Consider the following 16,320-nt stretch of genomic DNA (forward strand, 5'->3'; position numbering starts at 1 on the left):
TCAGCCCTGAGGCTGCGCTATTTAAACTGTGGCTTCTCCCCCTATCTGTGAGCAGGAAACAGAAGTGATCTGTGCCTCTGCAATCCCATGTGTAAAGTGTGTGTCTGTAGGCCCCTCATTCAAAGGTGCTTCATGCAGTACTGTGCAAGCCAGTATGAGTAAAGGAGGCAAAGCTCACTCAACCCATGGTAAACTTGTTTTATGTTGGATCAGTTCTGATCTGTTCATTTTTAAATCCAAAGCTTGGTTGCGTTGTTTGGCATGATGAATTTCCCTGTGTTTGCTCTAAACTAGGAATATCACCAGTCTCCCAGAAGCCTCCCAGAGCTGCCCCTCTACAGGTCTCCTGCTTCAAGACTCCATGAGGTTCCCAGGGACTCCCCTGCTAGATCAGAGCACACCAGCTCTGTGAAGCCTAGTGCATGCCTCTCTTTTGAGCTGAGGTCCCAGGCTTTCCTTGTTTAATGCTGTTACATAAATTCATACAAATGCCTCCTCTGATGGCCAAGAAGTCACAGCCCCTGAGGCAGCATGTCATTTATCCTTCTTCGTGAACTGATGGCAAGAATGTCCACTCGACACCTGCCAACAAGGCTATCTGGGAAGGTAAAGGTCAGCTCAGGGCTCCTCTTCCCAGGATGGTGTCACTCTCTCACATTTGTAGGGGATGATTTCACATACGCTCCAGGAACAGTCGCCTGATACCTTGTGCAAATCCCCTGCAGGTCACACCAGCTAGACCTCGCAGCAGGTCTAATGCAAAAACTCAGCGAGTGTGTGTGTAAATGACTTCAGTTAGATTAGAACTACTGCTACTGTTAAAAACATTAATTTCAGAGCAAGAAATAAATACAACAACCTTTCACAATGTAGTGGGGTTATGGTATTGTTTTTTTGTTTGTTTTTAACTGGGACCAGCTCCGAGACTGTCAATATCAGTAACCAAATCGGGTCACTGGAATATAGAAGAAATACGTTGCCTGGATTGAGAATTCGGATGGACAGGTCTGATAACTAGCCATGGGGAAAAAAAAAATGCTCTTCTCCTTTCTCTTCATTAAATGAAGCCATAGAGCAGTGTTGGAACTTCTCCTCTGACTGTTCCTTGTAATGCCACTATCTCCTTTTGAGGACAGCTGCTACTGCTCTTCCTTAATCTGGATTAAAACAGGAATCAAGAATTTTCAGTGTATGTGAAGGTAGAGCAAGAGAAAGCCAGAAGGAGCTCATCCTCTGATGGGAGCAAACTGGAGAAGTGTTTGGAGGATTCACTAAAAGTTAAATCTCAAGAGAGACAAAATGGGAAGGATGGTGTCCTGAGAGAAGGAAATGAGCCTCACACAGCAAATTCTCATCACCTGGAATCCCACTAATTCAGCCTTAACTCTTCGAGAGCTGTTCTACATCAAGCCCAGAACATCAGGATCAGTGCAGAGTGTAGGAGAGCTGTGGAACAGGAGTTCAGACTAGATTATCAGAATAATTTCATCATGACCTAGGTCATTAATTTGTGTCACCACAGCTGCCATAGATAACCCCGGGTCTGCAGATTCAGTACACCTCTATGCCACACGACCAAAATTTAATTTAGGAAAATGAGCACCCAGAATTGCAGTTACTGTTGACAGCTTGAGGGGGATAGGGAGGTATTTCAGCTGCTGCCTCTATCTGTACCGGTCTGCTGCCTGATAGCAGGGGAGGTCAGTGAATCTGCATAAATTTGTTGTGGTTTTCAGTAACAGGAAATTACAAGCTTGATGTGCACAGACCCTCCTCTGGACAGTGCATAGGCCAGCGGTTCAGGGAGATTGGTTTTATTCCTGTCTTTGCCTCTGATCAGCTGGGTAATCCAGAGGGAACAGAAGTCACCTTCTCTGCATTTCCCCCCCACACTTGCAAAATGGGAATAACAACCCTGATCTCCTTTGCAAAGTTAGACCTACTGGTGAAACAACACAGAGAAGAGCTTAGTGTCACTAACAGCATTTCCCTCAAAAGGCTGCAACCATGTCTGCGTAGGTGATCAGATTAAAAAATTAAGTTGACAGTTTCCTCAAGCACTGAATGGCAAAAAGGAATGACAACTAATTACACCAAGCCTCAGCATGATGTCCTTCAAACAAATGACCACCATTCACTTTTCTCCACTGCCACCTTTCCCACCAAACAAGGGTGGCACAGCACACAGGAGAGAAGGTGGCAGTGCTTCGCAGACATGGAAAGGCAGTGTGCAACTTACAACCTCCTCTGCAAATCATAAAGGCCAAAAGTAACCAAAGCCTCACCATGTATCAGGGCAGCCTAAACCCGTTCGTCTCCAGCAGTATCTGTACTAAAGGAGGAGACAGCCCTACCATAACTGAGAGCTCTGCCTAACACATACAGATAAATGGCTCTAGGTTTCCACGTGCTACCAAAGCCATTCTGACTTTGCAAAGAGGTTTTGCAGGCTATTTAATGCCAGTTTAACATCACAGCTTCTCTCAGCATCCAGCTTCTCCCTGAGCCATAGACAATACACAGTATGACAGACTCAGGGCAGATGGCTACACCTTCAGTAGACTGGAGATGCTGAAAATAATGAAGCAACCAGCAACATAGGCAAGCAAAAAAATAGATTTGTTGGCCTGATCTGTTGATCATTAACTGCAGTAAATGCCACAGCAGAACTCTGTCACTCTGTCTTCCAGCTTGTGTTCTCAGTTAGCTAGTGGTAACTTGTGCATCTTCCTAAAATTTCTGAAGCAAGACAGATTTTCATACGAATTTAAATGGCAATTTAAATTAAAGTTTCTTCTCTTGCTGGGAGTTCCCTTTATTATGCAGAAATAAAAGTCTTTAAAAAGAAATTCACTTTTTGCTGCTGGTCCTTAACGATTTCTGCATTGCTTGGACATGATAAAGCAGCTTGGTCAATCCTCTTCTACATTTTCATACACCCAAGAAATCAAAGCTTACTTACATGAAAAGTTATTTAACAGAAAAGTGTTTGGTCATCTTGCAAATAAATAAATAAATAAATAAGATTAAAAAATCTAAGTTTTGGACTTGATCCTTCAAGAGTTTCCTTTTAGTCAACAAGAAAACCAGGAGTCTGCTTCAGCTGCTTAGGTCATACCTGAGCCTCATTGGAGCAGGAGTTCAGAAATAACAAGTGTAATGAAAAAGCAGCAGCCTTATCAAGAATTCAAAACCTGATCAATTCCTTTCTCAACAGATGACAGCATTCAAGATTACATAGTTTGATTTATAGCTATCCAACACCCATACACATCCATACGCACACACTGCATATGACCATATTTCATTAATAATGGCACTGTTTTGAGCTTCCTCATCCCAACCTGCTTTCTTTGTGCTCCCACCCAAACGTGAGTAAGGAAACTTTGACCATGTTAGTCTAGAAAGAATCACAGAGGCAGTAAGCAAGAGCCGGTGGCAGGATCTGTTTTCCTCTTACTCTGTAATTTATGCATCAACTCAGCTTTTTTTAGTCCCTCATACTTCAGGGAAAGCCTCTTAAAAACAACCCTGATATGGTTTGTTTTATCTTATAATGTTTAAGCAAAGGCCCCTTCTCCATTTAGTTTTAAGGGGAAGTGCTCACTGTTATCACCACTGGCCCTGGGATTTGGTAGATGGCAGTCTCTCTCCAACAGTTTGATCTCAAAGATGCTGTGTAAACCAATGCCCCTCAGATTAATTAGGGCATTGCTACATTTAAGGAGGCTGACCTAAAATCTACTTAGATTGCCTGCCACTGCAGAATGCAATCTGAAGGCTTTTAATTCATATGTCAGAGAATGAGCTGAGAGTAGACTGCAGCCTTTACCCTCCTCTGGCTTATGCTGAGCAGCATTTCTTTGTGGCTGCAATCATAGCATACATGCGTAACCACAGTAAAGCTTAGCACTGTCTTACATCGCTGCATGAGGTTTCCCATGCACTTGCTTCCTTCTTGAGTCAAAAATGTTATAAAAGTGACTCCACAAGGAGAATGAATAGGCTAAAGTAGTGAAGGAGGCAGAAGCCCATACTGAGTACATAAAAAATCATGAACAGCTCACACACCAGAGCAGAAACCCATGCTCACATTTCATGTTCTCTAAGTAAGGATGTAAGCAGCCAGTTGAAGCAGGGAGCACATACCTCTCCTTGCTTTCTGGCCCCCTGTCCTTATAACTGTCTCCTGAACATCGTTTCCCTACTGTTCCTCCTGTTCTGCAAAGAGCTTTGTGGACCCTCAGTCCCCCCTTCAGTGCACAGCAGACCCCAGCACCTCCTGGCAGATCCCCCTCAGTGGGGAGGCATTTCAAAGGCAGGCCCTGAAACATTCAGCCAGGCACAACCTTGGCTGTTTGGTGACCCAGTGTCTTCATACAGCCTTATACTGCATAACACAGGGACCACTCACTCACGCAATGCCCTCTGGAACTACAAAATTGCCCTAAACACCCTATATTCACCTGTCCTCCCAAACTAGGGGAAACCAAAACTAGATGGCATTTGCTGATCGTGGATCTGAATTTCAAATCCAGATCTGAAATGCCTCAAGTTTGTTCACAGCCTGAATAATTTATCAGAATTATTTTTTCTGTATTCAGATTTAGAAACCATAAACAGGAGGCAGAGATTCAGCTCACCTATCTGCACCTCCAGGTTCCTACAGCTGCCTCCATCCACACCACAGAAAAGAACAGGCAGCACCTGGCCTGTGTTCAGTGAATTTAAAGGCCAAGGGATGATTACCAAAAACTGTCTTCACATGTTTCCAAACCAAAAGTCCATTCCCAGAAGATCTGGACAGTTAAAATGCAACCTGGGAATGAATAAAGGTGGCTTGCTGGCCTACATGGTTAGGCTTATTAATTTGAGCCATATATACCCATTCTAGTTTCAAAATAAATACATCTGTCGTTCCCATGGCCTACGAGCCACAAGGGGTGCTAGAGCTCCCCTGTAGCTGGAAAACTGTTCTCAGCAGCCTCCCGACAGGGAAGTGAAAGCCCTGTTAATGCATTAAGTGTAGGCACAATTTTGAGTACAGCACACAGGTTTTATCTGTGCTCTAGGGCATCTTCTCTGGGACACAAACCACAGTGCAAAGCATCTGGCATGTACTTGTTTTCTGGACTGCCTTCATTTTCATTACAGCTTGTCCTACAGGGATGCACATGGTCCTGCTGAATGTGGCTTGTTTTAACCCAAGTGAAGCAAAAATGCAGTTACGCTCTGACCTTCTGTCACACTTTTCAAAGACAAAAATAAGTCTTCATCAGCAGGCAGATAAAAGGGAGTACAGTTTGGAGTAAAATGCCTCATGGCTCTATTCTCTGGTACCCCAAACCTGCTTGCCAAAATTTGCTACCCAAATCCACTGATGGATCTTGAAGTATTTTTTTTCTTCAAGACCTGGCTGGAGAATGGCAGTACTCATTATATGAAATAGAATAGAGTAGTTCAGTTGGAAGGGATCTTCAAAGATCATCGAGTCCAACTGCCTGACCATTTTATAGATAAACAAAAGTTAAAGCATATTATTGTGGGCATTGTCCAAATATCCCTTGAGCAATGACAGGCATGGGGAACCAACCACCTCTCTAGGAAGCCTGTTCCAATGCTCGACCACCAGTAAATAATTTTTTCCTTTTATCTAGTCTATTTTAGGTAGTCTCCTCACAGGAGACTGTATCCACACAACTGACCTCTTCTTTTCTTTCTCTGGAAAAATTAGCTCGAGGCTCAGTTTAGGAGACTAACCTGCCTTGCCCATCTCTCTGAAAAGGCCAGATGAGGACAGCTGATCCTTCTCCATCTCTGGTTGTGGCTGAATCCATCCAACCAGGAACTCCTGTTGCTTTAATAGGGAAGGACATGTACAATCAAGCATCAGGACTGTGGATACTAGCTGGATTAAGTGGTTTAGTGGGCTAAGGCAGAAGGTGATACTGAATTAGGGCATCCCTACTCCATAGCATTTAATGTATTAACATCCTTTTGGGTACTGTAAAGGGAGGCTTGGTACAAAGATTTCCTTTCTCTGATGCCAGTTGCAAGTCTGCACAATTCTTCCTTTGATGGCTCAAGCGATTAGGTGTTAACAAGAGGAACCTAGGCACTTAACACTAGGGAGTTTTAGCACCAGGTTCACACCCCCTCCCTCTCCCTGCTCAACCAAGGGATTTTTCTCATTCCCCACTAATGTTAACAGCAGGTACTTAAAGCAATTAGACATTATCGCCTCTCTGGTCTTTATTACTTCCTAGCTTCATATCAGCTACTTTGTACGCAATAAAAGTGCTGAATTAACAGGACTGGTGCAGACTATTCTGCTTCCCTTCTTTATTCTGTATGAAAACACTGGGTCATGGAGCCACGTGGACAGACTGAGAGCTGCAGTGCTTTAGACCATTATTGCCAATTGCCATGGTATTTTACAAGGAGAAAAACCACAGGTAGTAAAAGAATAGACATAGGAAGATCATAGAGAAGGTGACATGGGGAATATGGGTAGACCATGGGGACATAAAGGCTGGAAGGATTGCACAAGTCCAGCAGAACAGCTTGCAGCTGTGCCTATGCTGTGAATTAGGTTACACACAGATCTGTGAGTTGCACAGACAGCCTAAGGACACAGGTATGTGGTAAGGTATGTGTTGCTCATGTGAAAATAATGCCCCGTACCTAATGAGCAGCTCTTGCTTGCCTGGGAATAACTGTTGTCAAATTTTCATCTTGGGATAGCAAGAAACTCCTGTGCCCTCCAAGTTTGGTTTGCAAAAAGAGGCTTTCCCATATTTGCCCAGCCAGTTAAAACCTCCCTCTTTTTCTTTTCCCTCTGCTTTAACTCACCATTAACCCATAGCTTGAGTGCAGGATCTCAGAAAATGATGTATTTTCTTCCTACCCCCTGCAGTATTTCTAAGCCTCACTTTGTCATTCCCTCTCGGGAATGACTCTCCTAAATCCTGCTGTCGGTTCTTGCCTGAAAGAGGTAAGTAGAGAAACTGAAGGAAAGCTGAAGAAAGGAGCGGGTCCCTCGTCAGCATTCACCTGTAATGGAGGCAAAATATGGGGTTAAGCACCAAAACTAGACCCAGAAACAGAAATGAATGGGGTACTTACACAGTTTCATCGTTCTTGAACTCCAACTCCCCATAAGTGTCTTCAAAGTCTTCTCCACCTCCTTTTGCTGTCCCTTCTACTGTCCTAAATGGCACTATGACTGTACCCCGAGCACCTGATGTCCTTAGGACTTTGACTTCCATCACACCAATGCTCTCACTGACATGTATAACATCACACTCAAATGTGAAGATGCCAGCATGGTCATCATCCAGTATAGTCACTGTGGCCACACACGGAGAAGCCAGTATGGCCTTTGGGTATGGGGAGTTACCAAGCTCTGGAGGTTCCTCACTCTCAACCACGCGGAGGTTACTAAGCCGAACAAAGAAATGCTCGTCTTCCTCAAAGATGTCATCATCGATAATTCCCACTGAGAATTCCTTCTGGGTCTCCCCTGACTTCAAGACAACAGTCCCCTCTGTAAACTCATAGTCAGCACCAGCATTGGCAGAGCCATCCTCTGTTTTATAGTCCACGTAGATGGTCTTGGACACATCTCCTCCTTTGCGCACCACTGTCAGGAGAACAGCACCACAGTTCTCAAGACACTGGTAGGAGCACGGGTCAAAATAAATTTTGGAGATGAATTCCTCAGGTTCATCTGGCCGCACCTCGTGCAAGCTGGTGCTCTTCTTGGCTTGCTCAGCTGCATGCTTCTTCAGAATATTGCCAGCTCCTGTCATCATTCTGGTAGCTTGAATGCGATAAAAGGCTCTGCTCTTTTGCTGATGAGACAAGGCATAGTAGTTAGCCATTTCTACCAGCTGGTCCAAGTCCTTCTCTGGGTGTTTTTGCTTCAGATCCTTAAGGATTCGGATCATCTCTTTGCGAGATTCATCTACCTCCTTCCCCTCCACAGTCACTAAGTTTCCATCCAGAAAGTGGGAGTTCATCATCTTGCCATCCATCTCAATTCCCTTAGGGTGATCGCCTTCTGATTCTATGATAATGCCCCTGTGCTTGTCAGTACGGTACTTTTTGTGCATGTACTTATAGAAAAGCAGACGTCTATCTGCTATCCAAGCCAGAAGGACACAAAGTGGAAAGAAGAAAAGTGTGAGCAGACCTTCCCAGACCTGAACCACACCCGGAGAGAAGACAGCAAGAATCATGTACAACCAGATGTAAGCAAAAATGCTCCATGCAGCTGTGACAAAGAAAACTCTCAGGTGTTTTATCTTTCTGGTTTCCCCATCGGGGATCACGTAGACACAGATGGCAATGATGATAAACATATTGAAAGCAGCGCTGCCAACTATTGTGGATGGCCCCAGGTCTCCAGCTATGAATCCATGCCCGCACACTTCTATCAGAGATAGAAGAATCTCAGGAGCAGAGGAGCCCAGAGCCATGAGGGTCAGGTTGGAAACAGTTTCATTCCAAATCCGAATGGTGGTTGTTGTGGTCTCTCCATTGGGTTTCTTAATTGTGATTTCTTTCTCTTGCGATGTAATGACCTCTATAGATGCCATGAAACGATCTGCAATGATGGAGACTCCAAGGAACATGTAGATCAGTGCTACAAAGTACACAATAACGCGGGCAATTTTGTCCCCAAGGGATGGGTTTTCTGGGTACCATATTGGCAGGATAACACCCTCCTTGCAGTCAAAAGATCCTGAACACGAGCTGTTTTGTACTGAACTGGTTGAGTCTCCCGTCAGGCCAGCATCCACCTGCAAACCATGCAAAAACAGCACAAAAGTAACCAGCCCAAAATGGAGGAAGGCTGAGGTGAGAGGCTGCAAGCTTAACCACGCCATACACAAGATGCAACTTCCACTGTGTAGATCCAAAAAGGCCGAGAACCTGAAACAAACAAAACAGAGAGGGGGGAGGGAAGCATGAGAGAAAATAAAGATGCAACATTTACCCAAATGCACTTCAGTATCTCACCATGGAAGAGTACTGGTAGAGATGCAAAGGTTGTCTCTCTGTCACTCTGAAGAAGGTATTTAGCAGGGACTCTAACACAGTGCAGCACTTACATGCCCAGCAGATGAAGATGAATTGCTAAAAAAGTGACTCAGAGGAAAACTATGTAATAGCCTGTGCTTGACCTACAATGTATGCAACAGGAGTACTGAGTGCTCAGCTGCCACTCTCCTAATGATGCCACCATGTTCCCCAGAACCCAGGGAATTAGGGACAAGTCAGGGAATCACTAGCAACATAAGAAGCACCATTTAAGGCCAGTGAGCAATTTCAAAATGAAGTTCATTTGTAAGACATAATTCAGTTATGGAGTACCTTGGTGGCCAAACATCCCCATAGCCAGCACCTCCTGATAGGCTGCAGAACGTCCAGAAGGGTTCCTGGGCTACCCTAACCTTCTGACGAGCAGGGCCCCCACATTAGGAGATAAAGATGTCACCAGCGAAATAGGGAAGAGGTCTTGTGCTTGGCAAAGCTCTAAAGGCCATTTCTCACCAGCTTTTACACTCTGATCTGGAGGATCACATTTTACATCAGTAATCCTACCTTTAAAAGGTCACAAAAACCTACAAAAACACCACAAAGACCTATGCTCATGAACTGACAAGACACAGCAAAATGCATGTACCCACAAATACTCTTCTTGTGTCCCTAAGAAAGTGACGTATTTTCAATTACCCTCTAAAATGAAAGTAATCTCTAAGCTAAAATGCCAGGCAAAAACAAAGCAGCTGATTGATGTTTCATGTAGATTTGGGTGTGTCAGTGCACAATAGTGCCTTCTGTTACTTATGGACTACATTGCTGTAGGACTTGTACCAATTAAAATTGGAATCTCAGCCCTTCACTTTCTCATGGACCACACTATTCTCCTTCCTTTACACCCAGCATCAGGAAGAATTTGGTATCAGGCTTAGCTGAAGAACCACATTTGTAAGTCCAGCCACAGCCAAGTATCTCACAGGAAACATCAAACTTAATAGCAGCATTATCTGAAGCATTTGGAAGGTCCAGAAGCCTTAACTCCCACTAACTTTCATTGAGCATCGCACTGCTAAATCAGTAGGACCGGGATTCATTTCCCCTGCTGTAACTATCTAAATCTTGAGCAGTAAATTAAATTAAGTCGCCTAGGCTCCCTTTGTAGTCAGAGGAAAGAGACAGTCAGTTCCAGGGGATGATCCTTCCTGCCCCGCCCCATTCTGATCCAAAAGATGTATTTAAGATGCACATCTCCAGAGGGAATTTTGTCCTTTCCCATCTCTCTCCATGGTTCAGAGAGCATGTACAGACAATTTAGAACAGACGCCTAACCTTCAGATGGAGACAGTTCAAAGGGATGAACGGGTCCCTGAACACTTGAGGAGGTCCCCTTCTCCCCTCCCCATCCCCTTGCACTGTATGTATTCCAGGCAACATTTTCATTTTATCAGCATTAACAAAGGCATCTCAAATGGCTGTTTTATCATTATGTTGTGTTTCTTACATCTTCCCAAAAGCGGGTGCGATCTTCCCAATATCAACAAAAGTGTTTTCAACTTTCAGATAAAAATCTATAAAGACAAGCAAAACAGGAAGGAAAGCGTGAACAAGGACTACAAATGAACAAAACCATCCCTGACAGAGCACAGCAGAGGGGAGAGAATTGATTATGCAGTATCAGGATCACAAATCCATATCTGACACCCTTGATATGAAAAAATAATATACTTCTTCATGTCACCTGGACTAATTCAGAAGAGACAGATTTTCCCACATTAGCCTACTTCTCTCTCAAATGCTGACTTATCTTCCTTTTTACCCCAGCCCCTGGGGACCAGGGGAACCTCAGCCCCAGGGAGGGCTGCTGGGCAGCCCAGCTTTCTCATCATCTCCCTTCTCACAGGGAAGACGGAGCTACCCAGCACACACAACTTGGCTTCAGTTTGACACTCCCATTCTGTTTTCCCTCTCTCTCTGCAGGGTATTTTACCAGGCTCAGGGAAATCCCTGAGAAAGGGCCAGAGTCACAATGAGCAGCAATGGGCTGCGAGGTAGATGTGTGCACATCCACAGTAAGATGACGTTTTCCAGGTGCCCCTGGCTCCAGGTGCATGTAGAGAGCAACTGCACGTGCACAGTGGCTCCAGTGCACCCCGGGCACATCACTACTTTCTGTACTGCAATTGCTGGCAGGTATCCACCAACCTCTCAACTTCTGCAGCTTCCAGAGGCTAGTTAACTGCACAGCAGCCAGTAGGCACAGTGTCTTCCAGGATCAGCCATGTAGAAACGTCTGACAGAAAGACAGGAGTCATTTCAGAGCCATCTTTGTGACTCAAGCACCTAAATTTGGTTTCAAAAATGACTTTAGAGTCTAAGCATCACTTAAATTCAGAGCCCTGTCTAGTAATAGCACAATGACTAAACTGCCCTCTGAAATAAATCACTGCTACCCCCTCTCTGTGGTATGCCCACCTTGTCATTAATACTGTATGTCCACCTCATGCAACACTGTGATGGTTTCTAATGCTAGCCATGCCACAAAACAACCAGAGGCCTCCCCAGCCCTTGTTCAGTTTTTAATTTGATTTTAAACAGAAGATAATTCCACTACTATTCCTCAAACTAATTGCATATTGCTTCAAAAACACCCTCTGTCAGGTCAGCCTCTGTGTATGCTTTTGGACCTCCAAACTCAGACTATTGGTTGCAGGCTAAAATCTCAGAATTTGAGAACGCATTTTTTTCACTGGTTTTCACTTGCCTTGACAAACATTTTAAAGTTAAGTGGAGGTCACAATCATTTTCTAAAATGATACAACAATGATCCCATCCTGCTATTTTTTGACACAGACAAAACTCCCCACTGAGATCAACAGGAACTTTGCCCATGGACACACTACCTAATAAGATCTTAATATGCTTTCATTAACATGAACAGCATTAACCTAACCCATCTGAAAAATACAGGGAAGCATTCTGACTCCTCCCATCCCCCTTGGGAACCAGTGCAAAAGTGCTTCACAACTCGGAATAAAACTATTAAATTTTAAAACTGCCGTTAATAAAATATTGAAGTAACAATTCTAACATTCAGAAGGCAGAGGATGGAAGAGTTAAAACTCGCTCTGTAGCTCCAGGTCAGCAAGGTTGCTTATACAAGATGCAACTTTGTGCTCAGATGTATCCCCAATGCTCTGTCCAGAAACCTCAGGAGGGCACCCGTGTGTGAAAGTCAGTTGGCATCGCATGATGCATTCAGTTTTATGCCATTGAGATCACAATTCTGCTGATTTCCCCCACCTCTTTGCTCTCAGACATCTGACACAGATCTCTGCCCCACTATCGTTGTCACATTGAATACCTGCAAATAAAGGCAGTGGTACTGAGTGAAGTGCCCCCTGCCTGGTAGGACAAGTTATGAGAGCAGCCCATCAGTGCCAAAGAGAGACCAAAAGCTGAAAGCACCAGTGCAGCAGGAGAAGATGGTGTTCAATAAGAAGGCTCTGGGAAAACACATAGCAGTATTTTTCTAGTAGGGGGAACTCCTTCCACAAGGGTTGACAATGGCCACGTGATCCATAAATCCATAAATAAAACCCATAAATAAAAAGATCCGTTTTTGAAATACTTCTGGACATAGTCCAGAAAGTATCAGGGACCATGCTTGCCACTATTAAGCCTACAGTAGAAAATGACAATGGACAACTGTGAAGTTCCTTACATCTTTTATAATGGCTGAGTTTCAGAAAATTGTGGGTTTGTCTGCTGCAGACCCATAGCAAGGCAGAAAGCTGGGAAGGCTGTGTAGATCCCTTGTACTTTAGCATTTACAGCTCCTCACATAACTCTAATGGCAAGGATAATTTCAAAAGGAAGCATTCATAACGAGAAACCTCCCTCTCCCTCCTACCCCCCAGATAAATCAGGCACTGAGCACATCTGGGGCCATCCATCCGCTCTCCCCCTGACTCCAGCCTAGCCAGGAAATGCTGGGGATCAGATAGGAGTGCTGGATCAGCCCCACTCAGGCGTGGGCGATGCTCGAGGTCCAGACACAGACATCTCAGGACCCAGGGCTTTGTCTGCTTGACAAGCATCTGTCCCAGTGCAGAGCAGATATGGTACTGCTATTCGTGTTATCTTAGAGTCCTGCTCTTAAGTTGGAGGAGACAGAAATAAGGTTCATCTTAATAACAGGGCTGTTATTAACAGGGCAGAAAAAGAAAAAATTACCTCATATTCCTCAGCTCCAAAACACATAAAAGCTTTTTGATTGAGCACACATTTTTGATAAGCATCAGCAAAAAAGGAAATTATAGCCTTTCTGCCAAAGAACACAAATAACTTAGTTTTCACAGAAGTATTATTCCTAATTCACACTCCTCACAAATAAATCCAAAAAAATATTTAACACAAAACAAAGTATATTTTCAATCATCTCTATTCAAGTGCCATCTATCCCTGTCTTCATCACTACAAAAGGATTTACCTGCAATCCAAAAGCTAGAGTGATGTAATTAGATCCATTTTGTCAGACAAATGCAAATTTTCAATCACATATGAAGTTTTAAGTTGTCACTCTGATAGCATGCACCTATCTGATATGAACATGGCAAAAACCCCAAGCTTACCTTACACTGGATATTGTACAGCAATAGGCAGTTAAGCTCCCTACTACCACACCAGCTGTATTTTATGAGGAAAAAGCAACGTAACTCATGCTTAGGCCGTGACAGATCCCCAGAGTTTGGCTCTATAGGAAAGTTATGGCAGGGGGCCATAGGTGCTTGGTTGTTTTGCACCCCACAGGAAACATGCCCAATACCAGAATTAGCTGCCTACAGAATAACCCCCTTGATACGTGTCAAAAGCAGCTTTTTTTTTTTTTTTCCTCTCAACATCATGCAAACAGCTACTGTAAAAAAAAATAGCTCTTGTAGTAAGTTCTGTATTAGGTACAAGTTGAAGTCTCTACTAATTTGAGTGGTATGGTAATCTAGCATGGTAAAGGGGCATTAATTGACAAAACTGAAGTTTAATAATTCCTTATAGAAATGCCACAGTGAGAGGATCCAGTTACATTAGTTTGTCCGAGAGGATGACCTAAATGGAGCACACGTCCATGGACAGCTAGGATACACACTCAGCTCGCCCTAGGGAACTGGTCCATGATGTTTTTTCTGTATTTTAGTGTCTGTGATGCTCCTGGAGAAGCAGTGCCATAAATAACTAGCCCATAAAGACGCCCGTATTTAATTGCCCCTTCCAGTGCTGCACACTCTGCACTTGACTGGCCGGGCATTTTACTTCCTCGCTCTCACCCCAGCTGAAAAATTACAGCCGCCTTGCTCGCTTGGTAAACGAGCTGCAAAGACCAACGCTCCCAGAGCCTCGCACCCAGACCACCAGCAGGCAGACAGCCAGTCCCACCGGCGCCACAGCTTATGCTCTGTGCACAGGCACGCAAAGGACGAGCAGGCAGGCACCAAAGGGAACCCTTCAGCGGGTCATGCTCCTGAGAGCACTCCTAATTTATGGCATGGGCCAGGATAGCTTTCTTTGGAGCCATGGCACAATTGCTCTTCCACTCCTGGTACACGTCCATGTGCCTGAGGCTCTGCAGGATAAGGGAGAGCAAGCGTTACCCTTTTCATTTTTTCCTCAGAACTGAAGCTTTTTTAAATTCAGAAAACAAAACTTGACATTTAGGCTGACACATATAGTAGAAGTGACCATCCTCCTGTTTAAAAAGCGGTATTATTTACTGTGATATGGGTGTATTTTTATTTTCCTTCTCATTAATACTACACTGTCCCTGTGCTGTCTTTCCAAATGGTGTTTAGTAGCACTTCCCAGTGGCCAGTTCACATGGGAGGTAGCCACCTGCTCTTTTGCTTTGGGGATCACAGGATCACCAAGTGGCTGAAGCCAGAAGGGACTCTGGAGCCCATGTGGTCCAACCCTCTGCTCAAGCCAGGGCTACCTGGAGCCTGCTGCCCAGGCCAACCACATGCACATTTGGCAAAAAGTCACTGCCGCAAATTTCTGCCTTTTGGAAGCCACCAGGAAGCCTCCATTACAGGTCATCCAACCTCAGCCTTTTTGTTGCATTTAGAGGTGTTTTGAAACACAACTGGAGCCTTTAGGTGCCCAAAAACACAACCCATAGCAGTCTGAACTGGCCCCCAACTGAGAGGGCAGGTACTTTCAAGAGCATTCTTCAGGCCCCTGGTTTGTGCCTATGACATGAAAGGCCCAGCTAAAAGGTTGAAATGTTTTCCCATTAGGTTTGAAGGGCAGATGGAAACAAAGAAGTGGAGTTATTGGCTCACCCACTTGGTGGCCCCCACCACAAGCTGCCCCCCAGCAAGGCATGGGGTCGCAGCAGGCACTGACTCCTCCATGCACTGGTGACTGCATCCTGCAAGGCAGGGGCTTTCATTGCCCCATCTTGCTGGTTATATTATAAAGAGCAGCAAACACCATTTGGGGAGGTGGGGGGAAAAAAAAAGATTCCAGCAGTGTGAGGAAAACTTCTTGTCAGTAAAAAACATTTTATGTAGTGCCTGTGGCAGCACACAGGGTGTGTTATTTACTGTTCCTGCTTCACCGACATATTATACTGCTGGTTCAGGTGCCTCCATCAGAGTGCAACTCATCACCTGGTAGCTCACAGCATCTTAGAGGAAAGATGACAGTGGCAACTCGTGGCATTTCTTTAGCAGTCTAGTGACAGATCTGCAGTGGCTACAATTAAAGACCCTAGGATTTGTTGTCAACAGCACATTTGTGCTGCAGAGCTGCTAGTTATTTGTACATAGAGGTGTGCTAAGTTGTAAAGAAGAGGGGGAATAAGTGCTGTGGTCATATTTCACTCTCCTTAGATACAGAATTAGTTTAAAAAACATGTGTTTGAACAATTTTTCTGACAGAAAACACCCATTTCATGTGAACAAGGCAACGCACGTGATGTGCTGGATTTGAGGCATCCAGCAACAGGACAGGGAGCCCTTCCCCTGCCAGCTCGCGGGCTCCTGGGGATGATGCCATGGGAGTTCACCCAGGCAGTGGGGCACACACTGCTCCAACCCTCCCTCAACAGATTTCTGTCTTCCTTATCTTCTCCCCCCACAGGAGGAAAAATTAATATTTCCAATTTATTTTTGGTCTGAACACAGAGAAAACTATGTATTTAACAAAAACATTGCACACAACAGAAATGACGAGTCCCCCCTCTATTTGGAAAGGCTCAGCTCATGGTTTGGTAAGAAA

The 16,320-nt window shown here is 44.5% G+C and overlaps 1 protein-coding gene across 1 annotated transcript in view; it reads right to left on the reverse strand.

Annotated features, from left to right (window-relative positions):
- Positions 1–16,320, reverse strand: part of SLC8A3 (solute carrier family 8 member A3) — a 113,725-nt gene that overhangs the window by 67,692 nt on the left and 29,713 nt on the right. The window contains exon 3 of the mRNA XM_084521460.1: positions 7,126–8,937. Within this exon, the coding sequence (XP_084377586.1) occupies positions 7,126–8,891 (1,766 nt within the window). The 5' untranslated portion in view covers positions 8,892–8,937. The remainder of the gene's footprint in view (positions 1–7,125; positions 8,938–16,320) is intronic.

This window comes from Aythya ferina (assembly GCF_964211825.1).
Source record: "Aythya ferina genome assembly, chromosome: 5".
NCBI classification, from domain to species: Eukaryota; Metazoa; Chordata; class Aves; order Anseriformes; family Anatidae; genus Aythya; species Aythya ferina.